At 45.3% G+C, this 26,828-nt stretch overlaps 4 protein-coding genes across 9 annotated transcripts in view; 3 read left to right on the plus strand and 1 right to left on the minus strand.

The window, feature by feature from the left end:
- The window catches only part of LOC132959001 (peroxisomal acyl-coenzyme A oxidase 3-like), a 112,749-nt gene extending 111,002 nt beyond the window's left edge, over window positions 1-1,747 (plus strand). For all 5 annotated transcript variants that reach the window (XM_061032093.1, XM_061032094.1, XM_061032096.1 and 2 more), the window contains one exon: window positions 1,104-1,747. The gene's annotated coding sequence lies outside the window, so the exon portion shown is untranslated. The remainder of the gene's footprint in view (window positions 1-1,103) is intronic.
- LOC132959002 (peroxisomal acyl-coenzyme A oxidase 3-like) overlaps window positions 1-1,747 on the plus strand; it is a 25,691-nt gene extending 23,944 nt beyond the window's left edge. For both annotated transcript variants that reach the window (XM_061032098.1, XM_061032099.1), the window contains 4 exons: window positions 101-275; window positions 430-497; window positions 709-795; window positions 963-1,747. In XM_061032098.1, coding sequence (XP_060888081.1) covers window positions 101-275; window positions 430-497; window positions 709-795; window positions 963-1,082 — 450 coding nt within the window. In that variant the 3' untranslated portion in view covers window positions 1,083-1,747. The remainder of the gene's footprint in view (window positions 1-100; window positions 276-429; window positions 498-708; window positions 796-962) is intronic.
- The window catches only part of LOC132958912 (uncharacterized), a 52,463-nt gene extending 44,784 nt beyond the window's left edge, over window positions 1-7,679 (minus strand). The window contains exons 1-2 of the mRNA XM_061031994.1: window positions 7,588-7,679; window positions 4,751-4,802 (exon numbers count right to left, since the gene is read on the minus strand). Coding sequence (XP_060887977.1) covers window positions 4,751-4,802; window positions 7,588-7,679 — 144 coding nt within the window. The remainder of the gene's footprint in view (window positions 1-4,750; window positions 4,803-7,587) is intronic.
- LOC132959004 (peroxisomal acyl-coenzyme A oxidase 3-like) lies at window positions 7,459-26,828 on the plus strand. The gene is made up of 19 exons (XM_061032100.1): window positions 7,459-7,594; window positions 17,858-17,991; window positions 18,774-18,871; window positions 19,034-19,169; window positions 19,419-19,493; window positions 20,447-20,536; window positions 20,843-20,986; window positions 21,238-21,326; window positions 21,457-21,553; window positions 21,857-22,039; window positions 22,119-22,241; window positions 22,763-22,883; window positions 22,966-23,088; window positions 23,199-23,312; window positions 23,818-23,933; window positions 24,683-24,857; window positions 25,792-25,859; window positions 26,323-26,409; window positions 26,590-26,828. Exons 2-19 carry the CDS (start codon window positions 17,872-17,874, stop codon window positions 26,707-26,709), a joined length of 2,079 nt encoding a protein of 692 aa, XP_060888083.1. The 5' UTR covers window positions 7,459-7,594; window positions 17,858-17,871; the 3' UTR covers window positions 26,710-26,828.

Consider the following 26,828-nt stretch of genomic DNA (forward strand, 5'->3'; position numbering starts at 1 on the left):
ACGTTTCAATGTAGGAGGAGCTAAAGCTTTATAGCGGCGGATTGTGGTTTGATAAACACGCATTGTGTGTGTGTGTGTGTATGTGTTTGTGTGTTTGCAGGTGTATTTCTGCCGCTCTCTGGCAATCGCCTACATTGACCAGAACTGTCTGAAGAGGTTTTATGATGTGACCTTTGACCCTGACACTCCGGCTGCTCTAAGACCTGTTCTGAAGAAACTCTGCGCTCTGTATGGACTGTGGAGCCTTAGCAACCACACGGCAACGCTGTACCAGGGTCAGTATTTCACACCTGTACTCACACCTGTACACAATCCTTTACTAAACACCTGTCCACACACCTGTACTACACACCTATACACAAACCTGTACACACACCTGTACTACACACCTGTACAGGTACTACCCACCTGTACACACCTGTTTTGCAGGTAACTACCTGAGTGGAGGGAAACCTGCAGAACTGATCCAGATGAGCATCCTCACTCTCTGCTCACAGGTACACACACACCTTTCCTTCTACCTGTCAGACTACCTGTCTGTCTACCTGTCTGACTACCCTTTAATTCACCCTACCCTCTTTATTTATGCTCCTGCCGCCCTCAGAGCTCGCCCTGTGTCTAATCTCAAATCTGTGTGTGTGTGTGTGTGTGTGTGTGTGTGTGTGTGTGTGTGTGTGTGTGTGTGTGTGTGTGTGTGTGTGTGTGCAGCTGAAGGATGATGCTGTAGCGTTGGTCGATGTTTTGGCTCCTCCTGATTTCATACTGAACTCACCCGCAGGAAACGCAGACGGACAGGTAAACACACACACACACACTTTAAACATTAATAAAAAGATTTAACAAGAAAATAATCAGACAGCTTGAAAGTTCATGAATGTTCTCAATAACTTTAGATCAACACCCGTGTGTTTGTGTGTCTGTGTGTGTGTGTGTGTGTGTGTGTGTGTGTGTGTGTCTCTCAGCTGTACAAGAACCTGTGGTCCACAGTGATGCAGGGCTCTCAGGTCCTGGAGAGACCGTCGTGGTGGAAAGAGTTCTGCTCAGACAAACCTGTCGTCGGCTCTCTGCGTCCCAAACTGTGAAGAAGAAACATCCAGAACCAGGTCCCCTGTCTGTGACGTCCTGTCCCCTGTCTGTGACGTCCTGCCCCCCGTCTGTGACGTCCTGTCCCCCGTCTGTGACATCCTGTTCCCCTTTAGAATCACTAACGAACAGGACTCTGCAGATACTTCAAGCTGTTTGTTTGTTTGTTTGTCTCTCCAGAAGGAGAAATCTGTGCCAATCAAATCCATTCATTGTGACCTGTATGAACAGACAGACTTGTAGCTGCTAACGCTAACATCTAGAGCGTGGCCTTAAGACAACACGAAGAAGAAGAGCACATCAGCTGTTCGTGTCATCGTCTTAAACTCTGCCTCTCTCCTTTCCACGCTCTGACCTCGAGGTGTCGCTTAGGAGTCAAACAGACAGCTGACTGAAATGCATTATGGGTTGTAATATCTGATTAACTGATGATGATCTGTTGTTGATGTACAGAGACATATGTGCCTTAAAGCTGCAGGCGCGCTCTAAAGTCATGAGAACGCACTGACTGATGATGTTTCCACACTCTGACATCATCGGGCTGCTCTCTGCTCGGACGTCTCTTTAATGACTCTGTGTCGTTTAGTGTGTGTGTGTCCTGGAGGCGCTCGGCTTTTATCAGAAACAATCATCAATTCACATTAAATGACTTTACTAATTTAAATTATTGTCGTTGAGTCTTTGTGTTTCACACCCAGGTGTGAGCTCACCTGGAGCTTCAGGAGCGTTTTTCTAAGATGGTTTGTTTTCCTGTCTTTAGGGGACGAGAGGATTGTGGGGAAAAAAAAGTACATTTTCAGAGTTCTTCTGAAGCAGCAACCTGTTAAAAAATGTAAAATCCTGCAGTTCTTCGAGTGTCCACTAGAGGCTGGCTGCAGAAGCACAGGAAGTCACATACACACCCATTCTAAAAAGCCTGTTTTTACAGCAGAGATTAACATGTTTACAGCCTGGTTCAAAAAACCAAATAGGTCTGATTAGCTCATGTCTTGAGGCGTCATCATCAGTTTTGATTTGATGAAGGATAAGAGTTATTCACAATAAGGCGTGTAGCTGACCTGATTGACAGGTGGGCGCGGTGTAACGGTTTGTCAGGAGGTTTAAAACCCGCCTCAGCTCCAGCTCTCAGCCTGTCGTTAGGTTGACTGAAAGTTAGACTGAGACAGCATTTCCAGCATGGAGACCGCCATCGATGGGACTCCAGCGCCCCCTGCAGCAACAGACGGGTGACCTCACTCAGACTTCAATCAAATTTACAGTCTGTGGTCTCTCTCTGTGCTGACTCATTATCTCACCTGCACAGGTAGTGAGAGCATCATTCTGCGTGCGTGTGTGCATGCGTGTGTGTGTGCACCTCTGAGGGTTTCTGCGTTGTCTTCGTGTTCAGGTTTGAGTCTGACGTTTGAATATGAGCAGAGTCAGCTGTTCTTTAAACACAAATATAAACGTGCAGCCCGTCATCATGAAGGAGCACCCATTCATTTCATGCTACGTGACATTCATAGGCTCAGAGTCCGCACACACACACACACATATATATATATATATATATTTATATATATATATTCAGTTTGACGTGACCACAGAGAGGCTGAGCTCTCTTACTGGTCCAATCGGACTCTTTAGACCCAAACCCGATCTTCTCTCTGTAATTACAGACGCTCTTCACAAAGTCTTTCACATCTGTTATTACTCTTTTTTCTTTAAACTCAACAGAACTTCTGGAAAGTCCTCTGCACAGATCGCTGCTCTCCTTCTTATTAATAATATCATTCTGACCTGTTCACCGAGTCATTGGATGACAAGGCCATCGATGGTATATTCGATTTCCATATTTTCCCGCCTTGTGTGTCAGCCCCACCCTCACCTGCGTCTCCTTATCTCCTGAGTATCCTCACCTGCGTCTCCTTATCCCCTGTGTCCTCACCTGCGTCTCCTTATTCCCTGTGTCCTCACCTGTGTCTCGTTATCCCCTGAGTGTCCTCACCTGCGTCTCGCTATCCCCTGTGTCCTCACCTGCGTCTCCTTATCCCCTGAGTGTCCTCACCTGCGTCTCCTTATCCCCTGAGTATCCTCACCTGCGTCCCTTATCCCCTGAGTGTCCTCACCTGTGTCTCGTTATCCCTTGAGTGTCCTCACCTGCGTCTCCTTACCCCCTGAGTGTCACTCGCGTTAAGTCTCTGTGTGTCCTCCCTCTTGTTGTCAGTTCGTTGTGTTCACTACAGTCGCTCCGTCCTCACGTTCTCACTGGTTTTCTGGTGTTTGACTCTGCCTGCCGTTGTCTTCTCCTTTTAGTGTATCAAACCCGGACTGTCAAACCTGCGCTTGTATCCCCATTGGGTTAGGGTTGGGGTTAGTCTGTCTTTGAATCCTACCCTATCAAATGAAGGTTTCTGACTTTCCAGAAGAGTCTTTTTAAATTCTCTTGTTTCCAGAGCTGTTTCTGAGCCTGATGGGTGAATGGTTATTAAATTCATGTAGAATAAAGAGGTGTGTTTGTTCATATCAGAGCAGGGATCTTTAACACACAGTTAACAGACTGAATCCATTTCTCAAAATGTTCTTGCTCTCTCTCTCTCTGGCTTTGTTCCTGTTTCCTCTTGACACTTTACGTTTCATTCATGTCGTGGTGATCTGTGTCTCAAGATGTTTTTACAGCCGAGTAGTCATGACAACAGAATCTTAACCTTCAGCGTGAAACTGGTTCAAATCAGCTGATATCAATATCTCTGTGTGGATACCATGGCATCAAACAAACAGAAGTCATAGGCACCCAATGTTGGATCAGTTCTGTTTTTAATTTTCTAAAATATCCGACACTCCGTCTAAATCGCACAAACACACAGGAAACATTTACCGTGTACCTTAACATTGCCCATATTTTTATGTGATCTACACGGTGTGCGGGAGTTTGTCTGCAGTGTTTGAAGTTATCATCGCTCTCCTACACACCTGTTTCATGAAATAGTTTTTAAAGCGTCAGTATTTTATGTTTCTATCAGTCATTAAAATAACAGACTGTCTCTTTAAATCACCAGGAATAAAAAATGTTTAAGTTAAAGTATACTTCAGACACAGAGGGAAAAAAGGGACAAAATTATGATGGAGTCAGTCCACCTGCTTGCTCCACTTATTCCAATCTTTATGCTAAGCTAGGCTAACTTTAGCTAAATACACATTCATGATTAAGATGTCACAGGTCAAACATGGTCACAGGGAGCGGGTTCACAGCTTTACTTTACCAAAGGTCGACCTACTCCTTTAAAGGAAAACCTTGAGGGTATGTAAATGTGAAGCCTAGCTTAGCACAAAGACAGGGAGACAGCTGACCTGTGAGATCACTGAGGTGTGTTCTGATACTTTTATCCACCTGATTCATTGAGCAGCTTTTGAACCTGAAAATGAATCATAAAGTCACTAAACACACCCAAAGGGTTAAATGTTCCTCTAACTGCGCTGTAGAGCAAACTGCGTCTCTGAGCGTCGCTGCTGTTTGTATTTCAATGATCCATTATTCAGTCATTGAGGAACAATCGTGTCTATCTCTGTAGATCGGCCTCATTGTAAAAAGAGTCTAACTCACCAACAGGGGGCGCTAACAGCCAGTTAGAGTGAAGAAATGAGCGTCTGCTGAGAGTTGGTGGAAACAGCGCTGCAGTATTTAGAAGAGTCTGCAGGTCGCTCGGTCTGCAGGTCGCTCGATCTGCAGATCACTCGGTCTGCAGGTCCCTGAGTCTGCAGGTCACTCGGTCTGCAGGTCGCTCGGTCTGCAGGTCCCTGAGTCTGCAGGTCCCTCGGACTGCAGGTCCCTGAGTCCGCAGGTCCCTCGGACTGCAGGTCCCTGAGTCCGCAGGTCCCTCGGACTGCAGGTCCCTGAGTTTGCAGGTTGCTCGGTCTTGATTGACTTGAAATTGTGAGCAGATTTCTTAGATCTGAGGTGATAACTAAATTTGTGGTGGAAACAGGTAAAGCAGCGTAGACAGACGTCTCTCTCTCCTCCGTCCAAACCAAGAACAGACGGTTTACATAATCCCTCTTTAGAGGTCTGGGTCTTCCTATTGGTCTCCTACCGGCTGGATGGGCCATAAAATCTCCAAAGACAGCTCCTTAGACACCCAAACTATCATGTAAGGCTTCAACAAAGTCAGAGCCAGACCCTGACCAGGTCTTCAGCCGAGGTCAGCTGATTATTTAAACAGACCTACCAACCCACCGGATGAGCTGGTTTAACATTAGCCTCTGATGCTAGTAACTAGCTCTAAAATCAAATGTTTATACGACTGAAAGCACAAATGAAGATTGGACCTTTAAAGACTGAAAGATCAGGAGGCCTCTGTCCTGCAGCGATAGTTATCTGAAGGGGTTTAAAACTCTTTAAGGTGTTTCTGTGCTCCTTTATAATTCAGTGATCTTTACATCGAAGGATCCAAAAACAAATGACCCTGACACTCCAATGTTTCCACGCCAACAGGACTTCAGACCCGTCACTGACCTGAGTCTGAACGGACCGTCGTTGCTCCGTTCTTTCTCTCGCTGCAGGGTTAAAAATAAAGAGCTGATTCTATCGCTTATTAAAAACAGAGATGATCTCGTTTTAAAACACGTGGTATCAGAGAGTATCAAAGTATGAGACATATTGACGACCTTATGTCAAAGGTGTTAGGTCATCTCTATCATGAGGAGCCACATGACTGAACTCTGATGATTATAACTCTTATTTTTCAGCCTGCATGGTGAGTATGTGTCACTGATTGGAGCCTGCTGCTGCCCCCTGCAGGACTGAGTCATCATGGGTTTGATCTGTCAGGTAGACGTCCAGGTGTAACTGTTCATCATGATGTTGTTCCTTCACTGATTGTTGCTGCAGCGTTGTTGTGGTTAAATCTGTGTATGTGAGTGATGTGATTTCCTGCTGACACACCTGAACACCTGTCAGTCCCAGGACCAGAGACTCTCCTGTTCTCACCTGTTAGGTTAACAGCATCAGGGCTAAGTGACGCCTCTCAGAGACGGGATTAGAAAGCAGGATGAAATATTCCAGTTGATCATTCGTTCATATTTAAAGTCTGAATTTACTGTGTGAACATGAAATAATAAAGATGTAAGAAAAGCTTTGGATTGTTGTCTTCACTAACTGAATGAATGTTTTTAACAAACGTCACACAGAAATCATTGACAGGACCAGTGGTGACCAGCAGTGTGCGATTCAATCCTTCCGTTTGTTAAGTTTTAAACCAACTCAGATTGTTTTGTTTTTAAACTGGTGGAGAAGTTTTTCACCATCTTCACCTTGACACCTCAGACACCTGAAGGCTCTGCAGACACTAACTGTGTTTCAGTAATCAGAGGCAGCGCTGTCACTTTAACCTGAACCGATCTCTGATTGGACGTGTTCCTCTCTCTCCTTTGATCAGTCATTCATTGTATCAAACTGTTTAAATATGATTTATTATTTATTCATTTTTTAAAATAAAAGTTCTCATGTTTTTATTTTGATGTCATGATGTTTGTTAAGAAGTTTTGTGGTAGGTTTGTGATATTCTATCTGATGTACTGGGTGTACCTGTGCCATGCTCTCCCGCTCTGCTGCTCCTGAATGATACAACCTCATTAAAATTAACATGTATAAATACACGTATTCTTTTAACAGGCATCACTACAGCCAAAAAGATGTTGGCTTTAAGCTGGAAAGCCCCACACGCAGTCACAAAAAACCAGTGGATTAACACATATATTGATATTATTGGTGTGGAGCTGTCAGTGGCAAGAGTGCATGGTGCTGCAGCTGTCAACATCTCGGCATGGGAATCGATGCTAAAAAGAATTAACAAACTGCTGTAAGCGCTATATTATTATTTTATTTTTTATCTATGTTCTGGAATCTGTTTCCCCTGCACACAGTATTTATTTATAATAGAGACCTATGGGGTGGGGAGGGAGGGAACGCCACAGGGTTTATGTTTCACTTTTTTGTCTTCTTACTTTTTGTCTGTATTTTTGTCTGTATTTTTATGATTGTTGTAACTCTGTCTGTTATAAAAGGAAATTAAAAAGTTGATCAAAAAAAAAAGAAGTTTATTTCCATGAAAATTTTAACTTTTATAAAGATGACTCAGACCGGAAGCTGCCCAGTCTTCACCCAGACCTTCAGAATAAAACCACCGTAGTGAACAATGTTTTTAAAAATTTAATTTCTGCTATATATCTGCACATATTATTGATTTCTACCGTAAAAAATAATATAGATATTCATTATATGTTATTTTATTTTACGACTTTGTTTTTTCCGAGGGTGAAAATCTGCCTGGAATTAGATTTATTTGGTGATGATGCTTTTATTCTGAAGGGTACGGACAGGAAGAATTGTTGTTGTTGTTGCAGATCCCGGAAGGAAAAAAAAACCTTTTGAAGGACTGAACAGAGGTCCGGAGGTCCACAGGGCCATGTAAAGCCCACTGCAGGACACCTGAGAGAGAGAGAGAGAGAAAGAGAGATGATACTTACCTGTCAGGTGAGATGACGTTGTTGTTCTTAATGAGAAACCTCTGAGGGTGAGAACTGTGTTCGTCCTGTTCAGGAGGGAACGTGACAATCATTTAATGATTCAATATTAAAGTTTAAGTTCTTCCTCCATGTGCAGAGGGATCAAAGAATCACAGTCATTACGTCATATACCACGGAGGAAACCTCAGATATACAAACAGTTTAAAATGTGAAATAGTCATCCATTATTTTATTAAAGTTAAATTGCAACAGCTTCATGTGAGCAGTGTAACTCTGTTTACTTTTTAGCCAAGTGCCAAAATCTGCAGTTCCTCCAGTGTCCAAGTAATATTAGTTTCCTTACTTAACAAGGATGTTGCCCCGAGTTATATATATATAAATATTAAAAGTAGATACGCTACATATTGGTGCCCCGTGTGAGGCCAAGTTAATGTAAAATAATTAATATTTACACAGACAAAATAGTTCACAATACCAATAAACCCTTCCCCTTTACCAGTTAATCCTATCTACCCCGCTATCCAATCTGCTATATTGATGTTCAATACTTCTATCTATCTGTTTATTCAAGCAATGTGGTTTTGTAAGTTTGCAAGTTGTGTGTGAGAGAAGAACTGTGAGCATTCATTTGCGCGTCGCCGTACGATGAATAATTAAGCAGCCATTCTCGCAACACCGCTGTATGTTGTTTATTGATATCACGTGTTCACGTATGGTTCATGCTTATGACCCGTACATCAGCTGTGACAATTCCTTACGTCACGGCACGCCGATCAGCTGAGCTGTGTAAACAAACAGCTGACCAGCTGAATTGCTCTCGCTGTCAGAAGTGAGTGTGTGAGTTTCTGTGAATGCCGCCGAGGCGCTCAGGAAACAGTTTGAATCCGTCTCCAACGGACATTATTTAACGCCGCCAAGGCGCTCAGGTAACAGTTTGAATCCGTCTCCAACGGACATTATTTAACGCCGCCGGGGCGCTCAGGTAACAGTTTGAATCGCCGCCGAGGCACTCAGGTAACAGTTTGAATCCGTCTCCAACGGACATTATTCAGCGCCGATTGATCGAGTAAAGGCCTAATCTAAACCACATTCTTTCGCGAGATTCAGAATTAAAGTCAGTTTAGCCGTGCAGGACAGAGATATCTACAAGCTTCTCGTATCTTCTCGAACCCACAGGACCCCATTATTAGTGAACGAATTAGCTACTTGTAAACTTTTAAACAGAACTTGTTGTGGGGGATTTTCACATTCTGCTATAAAGAGCAGAATCGCTGATGTTGAAACAGCTGTTTATTTATACCTCCTCCTCTGTCAAAGGAGAGAGACGATAGCATTTACCTTAGCAAGAAAGCTAAGCTAGTGTATTTTTAGCAACAAAGCTAAAGGTTCGAGGACACTTCAGGTGTTCTTCTTCGTGTAGCATTAGAGGTTGAAATTGAGCTACACCGCCCCTGGTGGCGGCTAAAGAGGGCGCCGACCCCTCAGCTGGGCCAGCTGATATGAGAGCTCCATCTCGTAGCTGTCTTAAGCAACTGAGCTTTAACACTAGGAACCCCCTGGTGGCTGTCTTTAGTAAATAGATTCTTGGGTGCCTTTGTCCCCATCGGGTGGTCGTTTGAGCAACTGAGCTTTAGCACCAGGCCTGCCCTGGTGACTGTCTTTAGTAAACAGATTGTTGGGCGTTTCTGTCTCCATCTATTGGTTGTTTTGGTTAACTGAGCTGATATTGTTTTTTTTATTTTTTTTTAATATATATATATATTTTGTGTTTGTTTTGGTTTACATCCTACAAATAACTGACACAGCTTCCTGATCACAGAAAGATTCCAGGATAAATTTCAGAGAGATTCGCTAAGTAAATTAGTCAGGCCTTTCTCCAAAATAGGATTGATTTATTTGAGGAACTCCTAACTTTAAACTTCAGGTAACACAAATAAGACTCATTTGAGTAAAATTCTATTCTCCTCAAACAGTTTCAATAAAACTTGAATTTAAACATTTAGTTTCCTTCAGATTAAAAACTAGTCATTGTCAACTAAAAGTTATCCTCACCCATTTTTCTCTGCTAACCATCACTACTGATAAGTGTTAACTTCTTATTTTTAATTTTGCTTTCTAGGACCCAAACTTTAATTCAAACACGTTTAGTTTTCAACTTTGATCTGAACTTTGATTTCCAGTTAAGATCCAAATCTTACCAGGTTAATGGTTAATTTAAATTTAATTTTGGATTTTGGATTTTAAATTTTGGATTTTAAATTTAAATTTAAATTTAAATTTTGATTTTGATATTAAGTTTAATTTTGATCTTAAATTTCAGTTTTAATTAATTCTAATTTTGATTTTGATTTTAATTTTGAACTTAATCTTAAATTTAATTTTGATCTTGATCTTAAATTTAATTTTGATCTTAAATTTTAATTTTGATTAATTTTAATCTTAAATTTTAAGTTTAATCTTAAATCCTAAATTTTAATTTTGATCTTGATTTTGAATTTGGATTTTTATTTTTCATTTTGATCTGAGTTTGATTTCAAGTTTAAATTTGACGTTGATTTGAAATTTTAGTTTAAACTTTGGGTTGTGGAACTTCAAAATTTTAATTGTGATTTTCAATTAAAAGAAAATAAACAAAAGAAAAGTGTTTTTATTTTTATTTTTATCATTAAACATTTTCTTTTTGTTTTCTCTTATTTTTCTTTTGTTCACCCTCATCTTTTGCTTAGTTTGCTCAGTCGTTAAGTGTTAGATATGGAGACCCCCGGTGGCGCTGGCCAGGTTGCCTTGGATGACCCCATGGAACACTTAGGGTCTGTTCTGGCGGATATGACTAAATCATTGATTCCTGGTTTTGTGGATGAAGTGGAAAACACTAACCCTTCTCTCCTTCGTGACATGATGTCAGAACTGGTTCTAACAAATCTAGTTAATCCTCTGAAAGATAAGGAATTAGCTAAGGTGCTAGCAAAGATGGCCGTAATTAGGACTGCCCAAGAAAGTTATGTCCACAAAATGCTAGATCGAATGGCAGATGGGCATACACATCTGCAACGAAACTATGACACTCTCCAGCTACAGCTTATAGAGAAAGATGAAGCCTTAAGCAAGGCCGAGAGAATCATCTCAGAACTACAGGATGCTGGCCCTCACTCACCTGAAGAAGAGGAGGACAGTGAGGAAGGGCACAATGAGCTCAAAACGGCTCTTGAGAGGAAAGAACACGAGTTAGAGACAATCAATGAACAACTCACAGCGACGGTCACACAACTCGACCGATCAGACGTCCTTCTCGAAAAGGCTCAGGAGAGAATCAAAGACTTGTCAACTCAGGTCAAGGCTCAAAACCGAGCTCTGGATACGGAGGTGCAGCAAGCACGCCACCTCCAAACCAGACTAAGCGACGCCTTGCATCAGGTAAGTCATGCTCAGCAACAGCAAAGGCTGAAGGATGATGAACTAGGGAGAATCCAAGGGCAACTCCAATTTGCGCTCGAGCTAGAGCAAAGTCGACGGCAACGAGGTGAGGAGTCACCCTCTGACAGGAAGAAAGACATCCTCCCTCCAAGGGATAGAACCCCTCCAACGGGCTTCATGACCGCAACAAATGATCCTCTTTGGACTCGATCAAACCTTGATCCCTCCGCACGCATCTTGAGAGGGGCCACTCCGGCCTCAAGGTCCCCTGTACCCGACCATCGTCACTCTTTATCACGTCCCTCCGATTGAGACTTGGACAAAATAGCTCGTAACATCACCCGTTTCGAGCCGGGTAATAGAGGCAGTCTTGACCCAAGTGTATATCTAAAAGACATTGAATACCACCTGCGAAGATTCCCAGGTGCAACGGTTGACGACAAAACCTACCTAATCAGGGTAACTTCCAACCGAGACATCAGCAGCTTCATCGAGCGCCAGCCCAATCATGTCAGGGATAATTATGACTTGCTTTCTCAAGCTATGATGGTTGAATTCTCTGATTACGATCATCCTACAGGGCTTGCCGCTGCCCTGGCAGTTAAACAGGAAAGGAATGAGTCCCCTCAACAGTACTATAACCGCCTACGACGAGCTTACTTCGGTTCTAAAAATGAACCAGGGATGGAGGAAGAGTTGGATTTCAAAGTTCTTTTCACTCAGAATCTCCATCCCACCACTAGCCATCATCTTGGCGTTTCTGCTTGCCCACGCACCCTCTCCAGTTGTCAACTACGAGAACTGGCTCTAAGAGGTTTCACAAAGCAAAAACAAATCTCTGCCAAAAAGGCAGAGCCCAACAACGTCCTGAGTATCGACACAAAGGACATGCCCCTCGAACTTGAAGGAGCTTCCAAGGGTGTTCACCAAAAGGAGTGGCCAGCCAAAGTCCACAAACCCTTTCAACCCACACCAACTGGTGAAAGTCGCAACTTTCAACCACCTTCCCGGTCTCATGGCTACCACCGTCAACCAGAGTCAAACCGAAACTTCCAAGACTATCGCCGAACCAGGTTTCCACCTCAACAGTGGTATGACCGGGACAATAGAGACAATAGAGACAATAGGGGATTTGGCATCAAAACTACCACTCCCGCCCAAGGGACCAACAGCTTCACCAAACTGCGCGACACGACTTCACCAACAATCTCCCTCGGGGAAGTGACAAGTCAAATCCTATGGATAGACGGGAGAAGACTGAGAATAAGTCAGACACTTTCCCTCTGTCAAAGGAAGAACTAGAAGCTATCAAGCAACTCCTTAAGGAACGCACGCTCTAAAGGTAACAAGAAAGCCGATCTCTTCACAGTCACCTCAGTAAACACAGACATATCTCCTCTAGACCAAACCAACATAGAGGATGAAGATTTTTACCGTGACACAACTGACAACCCGGGTCAAGAAGTTACTTCAAACAAGCTTCAAGCAATCCCAAGAACTTGAGAAACCTGCCAGTGCAGTGATGGTTGTCAGTGCTCACCCCACCATAGCATCTCACAACAAAGAGTGTGCCAACCACCCTCGAAAATGTGCTTGAACATGAAGCCCTCCTTGACACGGCAGCCGACATCACCTTGATGTCATCGAAACTTTTCAAAAAACTACGTAGGCTAGCTCATCAATCCAATAGGGATTTAAAGCTCCAACCATGTGCACTGGAGATCCAACCATACTCCAAATCAGGCACAACGATCAAACGGTTGGCATGGATACAACTTACCATTGGAACAATGACCGTTGTCCATCCTGTGTACGTGTCTCCCCTGAACTCCATACCTCTGCTTATGGGCAAGGATCTGCTCAACCGTGTCGAGCCCCTGATCGATTTCAAACGCTTGAATATCTGGGCTCAGGTTCGCAGTCCCTCACCCTTCTCTCTTCCGGGCACAAACACGACTCAGTGCTTCGTACTAGAAAATAAGGGCTTGTCGCTTGAAAAGCAACCAACACAGTCGACGACTGTGGAGACGGACGACGACCTTGGTGCAACATATATATATATAAGCCCTCCGGTTGGACTTGTCCATTGTACAGACAGACAATTAGACAATTAGCCTGATTAGCCAGACAACACACACACACACACACACACACACACACACACTTTGACCACAATGGGACTGAAACACAAGGCTATCCACGCGATGTTGGCGAACCCTCACCTGGCCCCGTTTGAATTAATCAACAGGCCGCCTCAGCAGCAGGACTGGACTCTGATAGATCATCTCATGGTGATCCACAGAGTCAAGGAAAGCGACTACGTCGAGGGCGATCCGCGGGCGTCCATAGCGAGCATGGCCAGAACACTCGCGCGTGTCTACGCCTCGGAGAACGCGGACAGCCGATGCGTAGTGCTCGTAAAGGATGGCGCGGGAGCTCAGAAGCCGGCCGTGAGGGACGTCAGACTGAGCCGCTCCCCTCCGCCTCACATAGAGTTTTGTAAGCGTAACCTGTGCGCCGTGGAGTACGCCACGATGAACATGCTGGCCGACATGGGCATGAAAAACAAGTTGTTTCTAGTGACCGGCGCCAAGGGAGACTCCTCGGAGGCCGAGCTCCTGGAGGGATCTTCGGTCGATAACCTGGTCTCGTTTCACCGCGAGTACCGGGAGTACGGGGACGAGAGCGGGCTCGCGGCCATGATCAAGATGTGAAACCTCGCAAGGGCGATCTGTCCCACGTGGATCCCGGTTACGTGGACGGCACGATAGACAGGCCCCCGGGACTCGAGGGCGTCTTCATCGCGACCTTCGCGGACCCTGACACTGCACCGCAAGCATCTACGTTGCGGGATGCATGTCTCCGGTGTATGAGCACGGAGTTCAACAAAGTCCGGTTCCGGTTCCCTCCACCAACGCCGCCTCCACCACCAACGCCAACGCCGCTGCGGCGAAACATTCCCGCCGCCGCCGCCTTCCCCCCTACCCCCTCTCCTACCCCTGCCATCTCTCCTCCTCCCCCTCCCTCCCTCACGCCAGCCAATCGGGGTGCGTCTCTCGCCATATCACAAAGGCGTTGTAGGCGGACACGTCGACGATGTTGTGGAACACGACCATGTGGCCGCGCGGTCATCCTCCTGCAGCTGTAGGTGCCGACCAGCTTGTCCAGGTTGTCGACGCCGCCCTTGGCGCGGTTGTAGTCCAGCACGATGGCCGGCTTCCTGTCCCGGCGATCAGCACGTTCCTGCGCCTCCTGGCCAGGTAGGACACCAGGACGGCGGCGGGCGTGAACGCGAACCTGGACAACAGCATGGCCCTGTCCTCGGTCTGGAGCAGCGCGGGCGGCAGCTCGGGCTTGTTCTTGCGCACCGTCCCCACCGCGGTGATGTTCCTGTCCTCAAGGAGCCGCAGCGCCAGGTCGTAGGAGGTGAAGAAATTGTCGAACGTCACAACGTGACCCCCGCTCAGTCCCTCCGTCACGTCGAACACGACCCGTGCGCCCTGGTTCTTCTCGGGGCCGCCTTCCGCCCGTTTTCCAGTGTACACTTGCATTTTCCAGGCGTAGCTGGATTTGCCGTCGCAGGCCACCCACGACTTGATCCCGTATTTGGCCGGTTTGTTAGGCATATACTGCCGGAAGGGACAACGGCCTTGTTTTTTTTTTTGTTTTTTTTTAAAGTTTTTTAAATGTTTTTTTTTTGTGCACACACATGCAAAAAGGTCCAGGGGGGCGGGGGGGGGAGAGAGTGGGGGAGAGCATTATTACACTAGAAACACATGAGTGGATACATCACGAGACATTAAAGGAGACGTGTAAAATAAAAAATAATTTTTTTTAAAAATTTACTCCACCTCTGAATGGATTTGGCCCGTGTGTTAGGCATGTACTGCCGGAAGGGATAACAGCCTTGTTTTTTTTTTCCAATATTTTGTTCATTTATTAGTTATGTATTTTTAAAGAACAAAAATGTTAAAAAATGTTTTTTAAATGTTTTTGGTGGGCTCTGTATTTCTCGGTGTTTGGAGAAATACACTTTAGTAATTTATTACCTTTCTTATATTTTTTTTATTGCTGTTTCGTATATTCTTATTCTTTCCTTTTTCACATCGCCGGACCGGCGGCGGGCCGGGAAGCGGAGGACAGCGGGAGGGTTAACCAACATAATCCATTTCTGTTATAATAGAATTTCGGTTCAATCCCCGAATCGGATATATGTATCCATGACATCAAGACTAACACTTTCATGCAAGTTAGATCCTGCTACGATCATCTATGACGAACTTAGATATTGAGAAACTAAATCACATTACCTGATGAATTCTACTTGAGTCTTACGTGGAGCACTACTGCCCCCTAGTGGCAAGAGCGCTGTACCGACCTGAGTTTTAGGACGGAGGAAGTACAATAGTTACTATGTGATTTCGTCCTAGTTATAAATTTTGTATTTTAAGATATGATGCTATACCCTTCATACTATATTAATGTTGTTTTTTTTAATGTTGAATGGTATAATGCTGACTCATTCCCATACAGGCAGAAATCGTCTAACTTTCTTCAGGTTTCATTGCATAATTGTCTGAAATGTTTACTGCCGGAAATAATCCTACATACGAATATTGACATGGTGATGTTCATATGATCAAAGTTCTTATTTATGCTCTTAATAAGTAAAGAACTCGGAGTGGATTCAAATTAAAAAGTAAACATCAGAGGTGGGTTAGATATTAGGCCCCGCCCCCTCGTAAAGTCATCCCCTGGATAAAGTAGCTCGCCTCTCTGGAGCGCACTTTTTTTCTCGTTTTTTTTTTGTAAATTTTCCTCGTAACTTCTTCCTCTAAACTCTCTTAGACGTCTCTTGTTAAATCCTTGTTCCAAACCACTTTGTTTCTTCAAGTTTTGCCAACACGAAACTCTTTGAATTTAAGTCCGGATTCGCAGGACCTGCAGAACTCGAATCCAACTTAAACCAACCCTGATTCTTCATGCCCGCATTCTAAGGTTTTTTCTTACAGCCTAAGATTGAGCGCCTCTGTCTTTTCCCCCTTTTTCCAAGTATTGATCATTCGTCTTCCAGAACATTATTTTTTTCTATCCTCACATTTCACTACAAGTGACCATTCAAGTCAAGTGAGGATCAACGAGCGTCAATCCTGACGAACGTTAATTGAGACTCTTTGAGCCGCTGAGAGAAGGACCCACGGACAACTGCTTGGACCGCTGTGTTTTTCTTCAAACCCATCTCATTGTCGACTCCGACCAGACCTGCTACGGCGGTTATTGTGGGCCACCGGCATTCCTGATCCGAAAGAACTCGACGGGAAGTCTTGGTACCATTCGGCGGAGTTCAGTTGAACACTACATCTCAGTAAGGAAGCGTTCTGATTATGAGATTGGGGTGTTGAGTCAAGCTTGTGGTATCCGAATCAAAGCCTCAGAGTCAACTTTCACCAAATTTATTAAGTTCCCTTTTTATTTTTATTTCTCAAAATCCCACTTCGTTAAATCCCTCAAACAATATAGTTAAACTCCAAACTTGACATAAGGATCTCACCATGGCAACTTAAACAATTCAATATTATTATTCAAGTTATATCACTGTCGTAATTATACTGATATTACTTATGCATTTCCTTTAAATTCTTTTGTTCATCATTTTTCTGTATTAAACTTTCATATAAACTTTCAATACTTTGTCTGTGTAATTTTATGGTTTTTACTGCTTGAGAATTCATCCCAATGATATGAGACCGATTTATAGATTCATTAATTATTACAAGTAATATTAGTTTCCTTACTTAACAAGGATGGTGCCCCGAGTTATATATATATATAAATATTAAAAGTAGATACGCTACACAGCTACATTGATCTCCACAGTGTCAGTTTAGTTTCTAGTGAGAACCTTTTAGTCTCCCCTGAGAACCTGTCAGTCTCTCCTGAGAACCTTTTAGTCACTCCTGAGAACCTTTTAGTCACTCCTGAGAACCTTTCAGTCTCTCCTGAGAACCTTTTAGTCACTCCTATGAACCTTTCAGTCTCTCCTGAGAACCTTTTAGTCTCCCCTGAGAACCTTTTAGTCTCCCCTGAGAACCTTTCAGTCTCTCCTGAGAACCTTTTAGTCACTCCTGAGAACCTTTCAGTCTCTCCTGAGAACCTTTTAGTCTCTCCTGAGAACCTTTCAGTCTATCCTAAGAACCATTTTCTCTCTCCTGAGAACCTTTCAATATCTACTGAGAACCTTTTAGTCCCCTGAGAACCTTTCAGTCTCTCCTGAGAACCTTTTAGTCACTCCTATGAACCTTTCAGTCTCTCCTGAGAACCTTTTAGTCTCCCCTGAGAACCTTTTAGTCTCCCCTGAGAACCTTTTAGTCTCTACTGAGAACCTTTCAGTCTCTCCTATGAACCTTTCAGTCTCTCCTGAGAACATTTTAGTCTCTCCTGAGAACCTTTCAGTCACTCCTGAGAACCTTTCAGTCACCCCTGAGAATCTTTCAGTCACTCCTGAGAACCTTTCAGTCATTCCTGAGAACCTTTCAGTCTCTCCTGAGAACCCTTTAGTCTCTCCTGAGAACCTTACAGTATCACCTGGGAACCCTTTTCTCTCTCCTGAGAACCTTTCAGTCTCTACTGAGAACCTTTTAGTCTCTACTGAGAACTTTTTAGTCTCTCCTGAAAACCTTACAATATCACCTGGGAACCATTTTCTCTCTCCTGAGAACCTTTCAATATCTACTGAGAACCTTTTAGTCCCCTGAGAACCTTTCAGTCTCTCCTGAGAACCTTTTAGTCTTTCCTGAGAACCTTTCAGTTTCATAAGAACATTCCTGTATTGATTGTTTGTGTTCTTGTTCGTCAGTGAGAACAGAAAAGATGGACTCTTTGGTTCCTGACCTCCCCAGCGGCCCACTGGACGTCTACAGGAAGAACGCTTCTTTTAACTGGAAGGAGATGCTGCTGTTCATCGAAGGAGAGGAGATCATCGCTTACAAGGTAAGAGAACCCGAACAAAATGCACAGAACCCTGGTTCTGTTTAATTCTTATCTCTGTCATCTTCTGCCTGTCTGTTGTCTCCACACATTCTCTGCATGTTCCACACATGTATGTTCTCCTCATGTTCTCGACATGTTCCACACATGTATGTTCTCCACATGTTCTCTACATGTTCTCTATATGCTCCACACATGTATGTTCTCCTCATGTTCTCTACATGTTCTCTACAAGTATGTTCTCCTCATGTTCTCTACATGTTCTCCACATGTTCTCCTCATGTTTTCCTCATGTTCTCTACATGTTCTCCTCATGTTCTCCTCATGTTCTCTATATGTTCTCCACATGTATGTTCTCCTCTTGTTCTCTACATGTTTTCCTCATGTTCTCCTCATGTTCTCCACATGTTCTCCACATGTATGTTCTCCTCATGTTCTCTACATGTTCTCCACATATTCTCCTCATGTTTTCCTCATGTTCTCTACATGTTCTCCTCATATTCTCCTCATGTTTTCTACATGTTCTCCACATGTATGTTCTCCTCATGTTCTCTACATGTTCTCCACATGTATGTTCTCCTCATGTTCTCTACATGTTCTCCTCATGTTCTCCTCATGTTCTCTACATGTTCTCCACATGTATGTTCTCCTCATGTTCTCTACATGTTCTCCTCATGTTCTCCTCATGTTCTCTACATGTTCTCCACATGTATGTTCTCCTCATGTTCTCTACATGTTCTCCTCATGTATGTTCTCCTCATTTTGTGTTGTTCTCTGCTCTACAGAAACTTGTGTTCCAGACTCTGGAGAACGACCCTCTGTTCGCCCGGCGGCCTGGTGAGGACATTCCTCTGGAGAAGATGAGAGAGCTCACCTTCCTCAGGTAACAACAGTACAGAGATTACTTCCTGTATCACCTGTCATTATTCTCTGATCTTTACTTCCTGTATCACCTGTCATTATTCTCTGATCTTTACTTCCTGTATCACCTGTCATTATTCTTTGATCTTTACTTCCTGTATTACCTGTCTTTAATCCTTCTCAGGGTGAAGAAGCTGTTCTCCTATGACTTCCTACCAGATGAAGAAGTTATGGCTAATCCCTGGAAGGTCTCTGTCCTCAGTAACTGTCTGGGCATGTACGACTGGTCCTGTAATGCTAAATACATCCTCAACAGACTGGTGAGTGTGTGTGTGTGTGTGTGTGTGTGTGTGTGTGTGTGTGCGCGCATGTGTGTGTGTGTGTGTGTCTCTCTGTGTGTGTGACAGTGAAAGATTGATGTCAACCATCAATAAAAGTACAGCACAGCTGCAGTTACAGTTTATCACCACTGGAGACATCGAAGAGAACACACTGACAGACTTCGCTATTCTTTTATTTCCTGTGTAAAGATTCTCACTTCCTGTCGTGTCTCGTGGTGTGTGTTTCAGATGTTTGGAGTGACTGTGGCGAGCTCTGGCTCAGCGAGGCACAGTGAATTTGTTAAAAACATCAAAGCCATGAAGGTAAGACTTGAACTCACCTGCAGCCTGCAGACACAAACTAATGGTTCTCAGCTGCTGACATGTCCTCTAACTCCGGACGCTCCTGCATGGACCCCCTGCATAAACCCATTTAACATGTCTAATATGTTGACTCTGCCGTTTCAATTGAACTGCTGCCTATGACTCTGTCCATCACATGATCCTGTGGTCACGTTTCAATGATGGTGTCTGACAGAGTAGAGAGACTATTCCTCTGAGGTGGCTGTACTTACATGTGGCGTCCCACAAGGCTCTGTCTCGGGCCCCATCCTGGTCTCTACATGTATTTTGCTCCAGGGGTCTACTTAAAAACTATCACGTCAATTCACTGTTTGCAGACCATGTGCATTTTATTTATATTATTTATAACTGATATGCCCCTGAAATCAGTGTGAATCTCGTCAACGAAATAAATGACGAAACAATTTGTTGACAAAGGTCTTTTTAAATTAGTCAACTATGACGATGACGAGATGAAACTCCACTATTTGACGATTTGATAAATAATATTTCTTCATCATCTAATTGACGAAAATGTGACGAAACGAAAATTACATTACAAGTGACTATTATCACGTCCCCCCTCAGCTGTTCTAAAATCTTTGTAAACCAGGTGTGCGTGTGTGGTGAGTGCAACAATGTGCAGCCTGGAGCCTCTCGCCTGTAGGTCTGTGAAGCCCCGCCCCCTGGAGCTTCTGATAATAAAAGTAAAAGCTCGCGTCTGATTTTGTTGACTTCTATTTTTGTCAACTAAAATGATTATTATTAAAATGATAATTTTAGTCAGTGACTAATTGACTAAATTAAATCAATAACAAATGACTAATATTTGACTAAATATAAAGGACATTTTCGTCTGACTAAATTCGAAAATTGTGTGAAGATTAACACTGCCTGAAATGAAGGTAATAGTGTGTGTGTGTGTGTGTGTGTAGATTTTTGGATGCTTTGCTCTCACTGAGCTGAGTCACGGCAGCAACACCAGAGCCATGAGGACGACAGCGACCTATGACCCCAAGACACAGGTAAACAACACGACACACACGCACAGACACAGACACACACACACACACAGACACACATACACAGACACACAGACACACAGACATACACAGACACACATACACACACACACACACATACACACACATACACAGACACACAGACACACATACACAGACACACATACACAGACACAGACACTGACACACACACACGCAGACACACACACACACTGACACACACACATGCAGACACACACACACACACACACACACACAGACACACACACACTTTTTTCATCATCACAAACTCCGTCTCCTCCCCTTCAGGAGTTTGTCATCAACTCTCCGGACTTCGAGGCGGCGAAGTTCTGGGTGGGGAATCTGGGGAAGAACGCCACTCATGCCGTGGTGTTTGCTCAGCTCTACACATCTGACCAGGTGTGCCACGGCCTGCACTCCTTCATCGTCCCGGTGAGAGACGGCGAGCAGACGAGGAGACATGGTTTAAAATGTGCAGAATCACGTTTGACAACAAACAGTTCAGATCCGACCGTGTGCAGGAGATTAGCTGCACGTTACGCTCATTATGGAGCGTGGAGAACGTGTGCGTGTTGTCGTGGTAACCAACAGGTGTTAATAGAGGCTGAGGAGCACTGAACACCTTCAGAGTAACCTAGATGAAGTTCATTTAGTCCCACCTGAATGTCCCTGTTGTCCTCCAGGTGAGAGACCCTCACACGCTGCTCGCTCTGCCCGGCGTCCTGGTGGGAGACATGGGGAAGAAGCTGGGTCACAACGGCCTCGATAACGGGTACGTTAAGTTTTTATCAGACAAAGATCAATGCACAGGGGTTGATGCACTTTGAAGTTTTGCCCACTAGGGGGAGCTGCAGTTCTTATTCTTAGTGCAAAACACTTTATGGCGTGGTCTCTCTCTTCAGGTTCGCTCTGTTTCACAACGTGAGGATCCCTCGAGAGAATCTGCTGAATAAGACAGGAGACGTGACGCCTGACGGACACTATGTCACCCCGTTTAAAGTCAGTAAGATGTCTGCCTGTCTGTCTGTCTTACGTCCTCTCGTCTGTCTGTCTGTCTTTCTGTCTGTCTGTCTGTCTTCCTGTCTGCCTGTCTTACGTCCTCTCGTCTGTCTGTCTGTCTGTCTTACGTCCTCTCGTCTGTCTGTCTGTCTGTCTTCCTGCCTGTCTGTCTATCTTCCTGTCTTCCTGTCTGCCTGTCTTACGTCCTCTCGTCTGTCTGTCTGTCTGTCTGTCTGTCTGTCTTTCTGTCTGTCTGTCTTCCTGTCTGCCTGTCTCAAGTCTTCTCGTCTGTCTGTCTTCCAGGACTCTAAGAAGCGTTTCGGGGCGTCCTTGGGCGCGCTGTCGCCGGGCCGGATGTCCATCAGCAGGGTGGCTCTGACCAACCTGAAGCTGGCTCTGACCGTGGCGGTCAGGTACTCGGCCACCAGGAGGCAGTTTGGCCCCCTTGACGCCGAGGAGATCCCCGTCCTGGAGTACCAGCTGCAGGTCTCTGAAGATACCGCCCCCTTTATGTTCCTCATGGTCACGTCTCCATTTGACTCCTAACATCAAATATTCTTTATAGCAATGGCGTCTGATCCCCTACCTGGCCGCAGCGTACGCTCTGGAATATTTCACCAAAACAATCTTCATGAACTACGTGGAGTTTCAGATGGGACAGGTGATGGGCAACAAGAGCGACCACCAGGTGAGTCAGAGCAAGCACCATGTGAGTCAGAGCGGGCGCCAGGTGAGTCAGAGTGAGCGCCATGTGAGTCAGAGTGAGCGCCAAGCGAGTCAGAGAGCGAGCAGCATGTGAGTCAGAGAGCGAGCGCTATGCAAGTCAGAGCGAGCGCCATGCAGGTCAGAGCGAGCGCCATGCAGGTCAGAGCGAGCGCCATGTGAGTCAGAGCGAGCGCCATGCAGGTCAGAGCGAGCGCCATGTGAGTCAGAGCGAGCCAATGTGAAAAAACAAAGAGAACCCAATTTCAGGACCGAACTGAAAACTGAGAGATGTTTCTGCAGTGAACTTCAAACGTTTTCTCCAAATGTAGCGACACACACGTCTGTTTACTACAAGAACAACTTCTACCATCACAGGTGCTGCAGAAATACCTTCATCTGTGTGTGTGTGTGTGTGTCTATGTGTGTATTTGTGTGTGTGTGTGTGTGTGTGTGTGTGTGTGTGTGTGTGTGTGTGTGTGTGTGTGTGTGTGTGTGTGTGTGTAGGCGGACCTGGGCAGAGAGATCCATGCCATCTCCTGCTCCAGTAAATCTCTGGGCTCGTGGATGGCTCAGCGTGGGATACAGGAGTGCAGAGAGGCGTGCGGGGGGCATGGATACCTGGCCAGTCAGTCTCACACACACACGCACACACACACACACACACACACACACACACACACACCTGATTCCTCTCTCTCTCTCCGTAGTGAACCGTCTGGGTGAACTGAGGGACAACAACGATCCAAACTGCACTTATGAAGGAGACAACAACGTGTTGCTGCAACAAACCAGTAACTACCTGCTCAGCCTGCTGCACGCCAAGCAACACGGTGAGTCTGCACACACACACACACACACACACACACACACACACACACACACACACACACACACACACACACACACACACACTAAATGAATCTCTGCTCTCATCTCTCAGACGGAGTAAAGATCGAGTCTCCTCTTCACTCCGTCGACTTCCTGGACGGGTACCAAACCATCCTTCAGAATAAATTCACAGCAACGACCCTGGAGGAGTGCATGGAGCCTGCAGGTAAGCATCACGTCAGCTCACCTGGATGAATCAGTCAGAGTGATGAGTTAATGTCTGTTCTATACAGGAAGTCTTTTATTCTCTAAACTCTGCTCGCTCCTTTAACAGCGTCTACAGCTCTTTATTATAAACCAAACAGATGACATCATCTTTTATTTTCAAGGTCCTCTGCACAGGAAGTTTAAGATCTGTAAAAATGAGACACCGTCTGTGTGTGTGAATGAAGCTGATTCTGTTTGTCAGAGCTTTGTGACCCGCTGACCACCGATTGTTGTCCTTGTGTTGTGTCCTGTCCTGTGTCCTGTGTCCTTTGTCCTGTCCTGTCCTGTGTCCTGTGTCCTGTGTCCTGTCCTGTCCTGTCCTGTGTCCTGTGTCCTTTGTCCTGTGTCCTGTGTCCTGTGTCCTGTGTCCTGTGTCCTTTGTCCTGTCCTGTCCTGTGTCCTGTGTCCTGTGTCCTGTGTCCTGTGTCCTGTGTCCTGTTGTGTGTCATGCTGTCCTGTGTCAGTGTGTGTGTCTGCGTTTCAGTGGTTGGTGTGTTTCCTGTTGGAGGAGAGTCAGAGGAGGCTGCAGCAGCAGAGAGACGCAGGACTGGAAGACTTCGAGGCTCGAAACAACAGCCAGGTGAGTGATATCTGAAAAAACACGGGGAACACACGTTCAGAGGGAGGTCATGGACAGGGTCAGAGGGCGGTCATGGACAGGTTCAGAGGGAGGTCATGGACAGGGTCAGAGGGAGGTCATGGACAGGGTCAGAGGGAGGTCATGGACAGGGTCAGAGGGCGGTCATGGACAGGGTCAGAGGGAGGTCATGGACAGGGTCAGAGGGAGGTTCTTTATTCCAGATTAGTTTGAGTGTGAAACTGCTGAGTCATCCTCCGTCACCCCGTCCGACTTGGAGCTGTGTTTGGATTAGAGACGATCATGAGCTGAGGTTCTTCTTGTGATGATAATCCTTCATCCTGTTTTTGGACTTCAGATGAGAAACAAACTGGAACAGTGTTATCAGATCACACACGCGTCCTGCGTCATGTTTGTAACATCAGATCAGCTGGTTAGAAACATAAACACATGATGTTTGTTTCCCTGACGGCTGATCTGTCATCTGCTTTGTGTTACATACTGACGGGTGGGTGTGTGCTGTAGTTCTGGGAAACCTGTGTGTCACTGAGCCTGTTTTTGAGTGTGTCTATGATGTCATCATGTTTAAATCTCTGCAGAGACTCAAACATTCAGTGAGTTTGTCTGAGAGTCTGCACATGTGCAGTGTGACGTTTCAATGTAGGAGGAGCTAAAGCTTTATAGCGGCGGATTGTGGTTTGATAAACACGCATTGTGTGTGTGTGTGTGTGTGTGTGTTTGTGTGTTTGCAGGTGTATTTCTGCCGCTCTCTGGCGATCGCCTACATTGACCAGAACTGTCTGAAGAGGTTTTATGATGTGACCTTTGACCCTGACACTCCGGCTGCTCTAAGACCTGTTCTGAAGAAACTCTGCGCTCTGTATGGACTATGGAGCCTTAGCAACCACACGGCAACGCTGTACCAGGGTCAGTATTTCACACCTGTACCCACACCTGTACACACATCTGTACTCACACCTGTACACACACCTGTACTACACACCTATACACACACCTGTACACACACCTGTACGCACATCTGTACTCACACCTGTACACACACCTGTACTACACACCTGTACACACATCTGTACTCACACCTGTACACACACCTGTACACACATCTGTACTCACACCTGTACACACACCTGTACTACACATCTGTACTCACACTTGGACACACACCTGTACACACATCTGTACTCACACCTGTACACACACCTGTACTACACACCTGTACACACACCTGTACTACACATCTGTTCTCACACCTGGACACACACCTGTACACACATCTGTCCACACACCTGTACTACACACCTATACACAAACCTGTACACACACCTGTACTACACACCTATACACACACCTGTACACACACCTGTACATACATCTGTACACACACCTGTACATACATCTGTACTCACACCTGTACACACACCTCTACTACACACCTGTACACACACCTGTACACACATCTGTACTCACACCTGTACACACACCTGTACACACATCTGTACTCACACCTGTACACACCTGTACTACACACCTGTACTACACACCTGTACTACACACCTGTACACACACCTGTACACACACCTGTACTACACACCTGTACACACACCTGTACACACATCTGTACTCACACCTGTACACACACCTGTGCTACACACCTGTACTACACACCTGTACACACATTTGTACTCACACCTGTACACACCTGTACTACACACCTGTACACACACCTGTACACACATCTGTACTCACACCTGTACTACACACCTGTACACACACCTGTACTCACACCTGTACACACACCTGTACACACATCTGTACTACACACCTGTTTGACTCTGTGCAGGTAACTACCTGAGTGGAGGGAAACCTGCAGAACTGATCCAGATGAGCATCCTCACTCTCTGCTCACAGGTACACACACACCTTTCCTTCTACCTGTTTGACTACCTGTCTGTCTACCTGTCTGACTACCTGTCTGTCTACCTGTCTGTGTACCTGTCTGTGTACCTGTCTGTGTACCTGTCTGACTACCTGTCTGTGTACCTGTCTGACTACCTGTCTGTAGCCTTCAAAGACCCTGGGGATGTTGGTCGTCGTTTTAATAACTGGGAGATAAATGAGACTCCAGTCGTCCTGTCGCTCATTGATTACCAACAGACACTGTAACATAAAGAGATCCTGTAATTCCTCACTCTGACATTCTTTATCGTTTCTAATATCTGACAGGAGACTTCGACTGGGGGAAGACCCTGACCCCCCTAACCCAGCTGACCCCCTGACTCCCCCCAACCCCCTTTAATTCACCCTACCCTCTTTATTTATGCTCCTGCCGCCCTCGCCCTGTGTCTAATCTCAAATCTGTGTGTGTGTGCAGCTGAAGGATGATGCTGTAGCGTTGGTCGATGTTTTGGCTCCTCCTGATTTCATACTGAACTCACCCGCAGGAAACGCTGACGGACAGGTAAACACACACACACACACTTTAAACATTAATAAAAAGATTTAACAAGAAAATAATCAGACAGCTTGACAGTTCATGAATGTTCTCAATAACTTCTTAAAAAAAAAAAAAAACTTAATCAACACCCGTGTGTGTGTGTGTGTGTGTGTGTGTGTGTGTGTGTGTGTGTGTGTCTCTCAGCTGTACAAGAACCTGTGGTCCACAGTGATGCAGGGCTCTCAGGTCCTGGAGAGACCGTCGTGGTGGAAAGAGTTCTGCTCAGACAAACCTGTCGTCGGCTCTCTGCGTCCCAAACTGTGAAGAAGAAACATCCAGAACCAGGTCACCCGTCTGTGACGTCCTGTCCCCTGTCTGTGACGTCCTGCCCCCCATCTGTGACGTCCTGTCCCCCGTCTGTGACATCCTGTTCCCCTTTAGAA

The sequence above is a fragment of the Labrus mixtus genome, chromosome 23 (assembly GCF_963584025.1).
Source record: "Labrus mixtus chromosome 23, fLabMix1.1, whole genome shotgun sequence".
Classification (NCBI taxonomy): Eukaryota; Metazoa; Chordata; class Actinopteri; order Labriformes; family Labridae; genus Labrus; species Labrus mixtus.

Coding starts and splice junctions, on each gene's coding strand:
- LOC132959004 (XM_061032100.1), top strand. CDS start 17,872: ATGGACTCTTTGGTTCCTGACCTCCCCAGCGGCCCACTGGACGTCTAC. Junction 21,554..21,856: donor ACTATGTCACCCCGTTTAAA/GTCAGTAAGATG, acceptor TCTGTCTTCCAG/GACTCTAAGAAGCGTTTCGG. Junction 24,858..25,791: donor CACGGCAACGCTGTACCAGG/GTCAGTATTTCA, acceptor GACTCTGTGCAG/GTAACTACCTGAGTGGAGGG.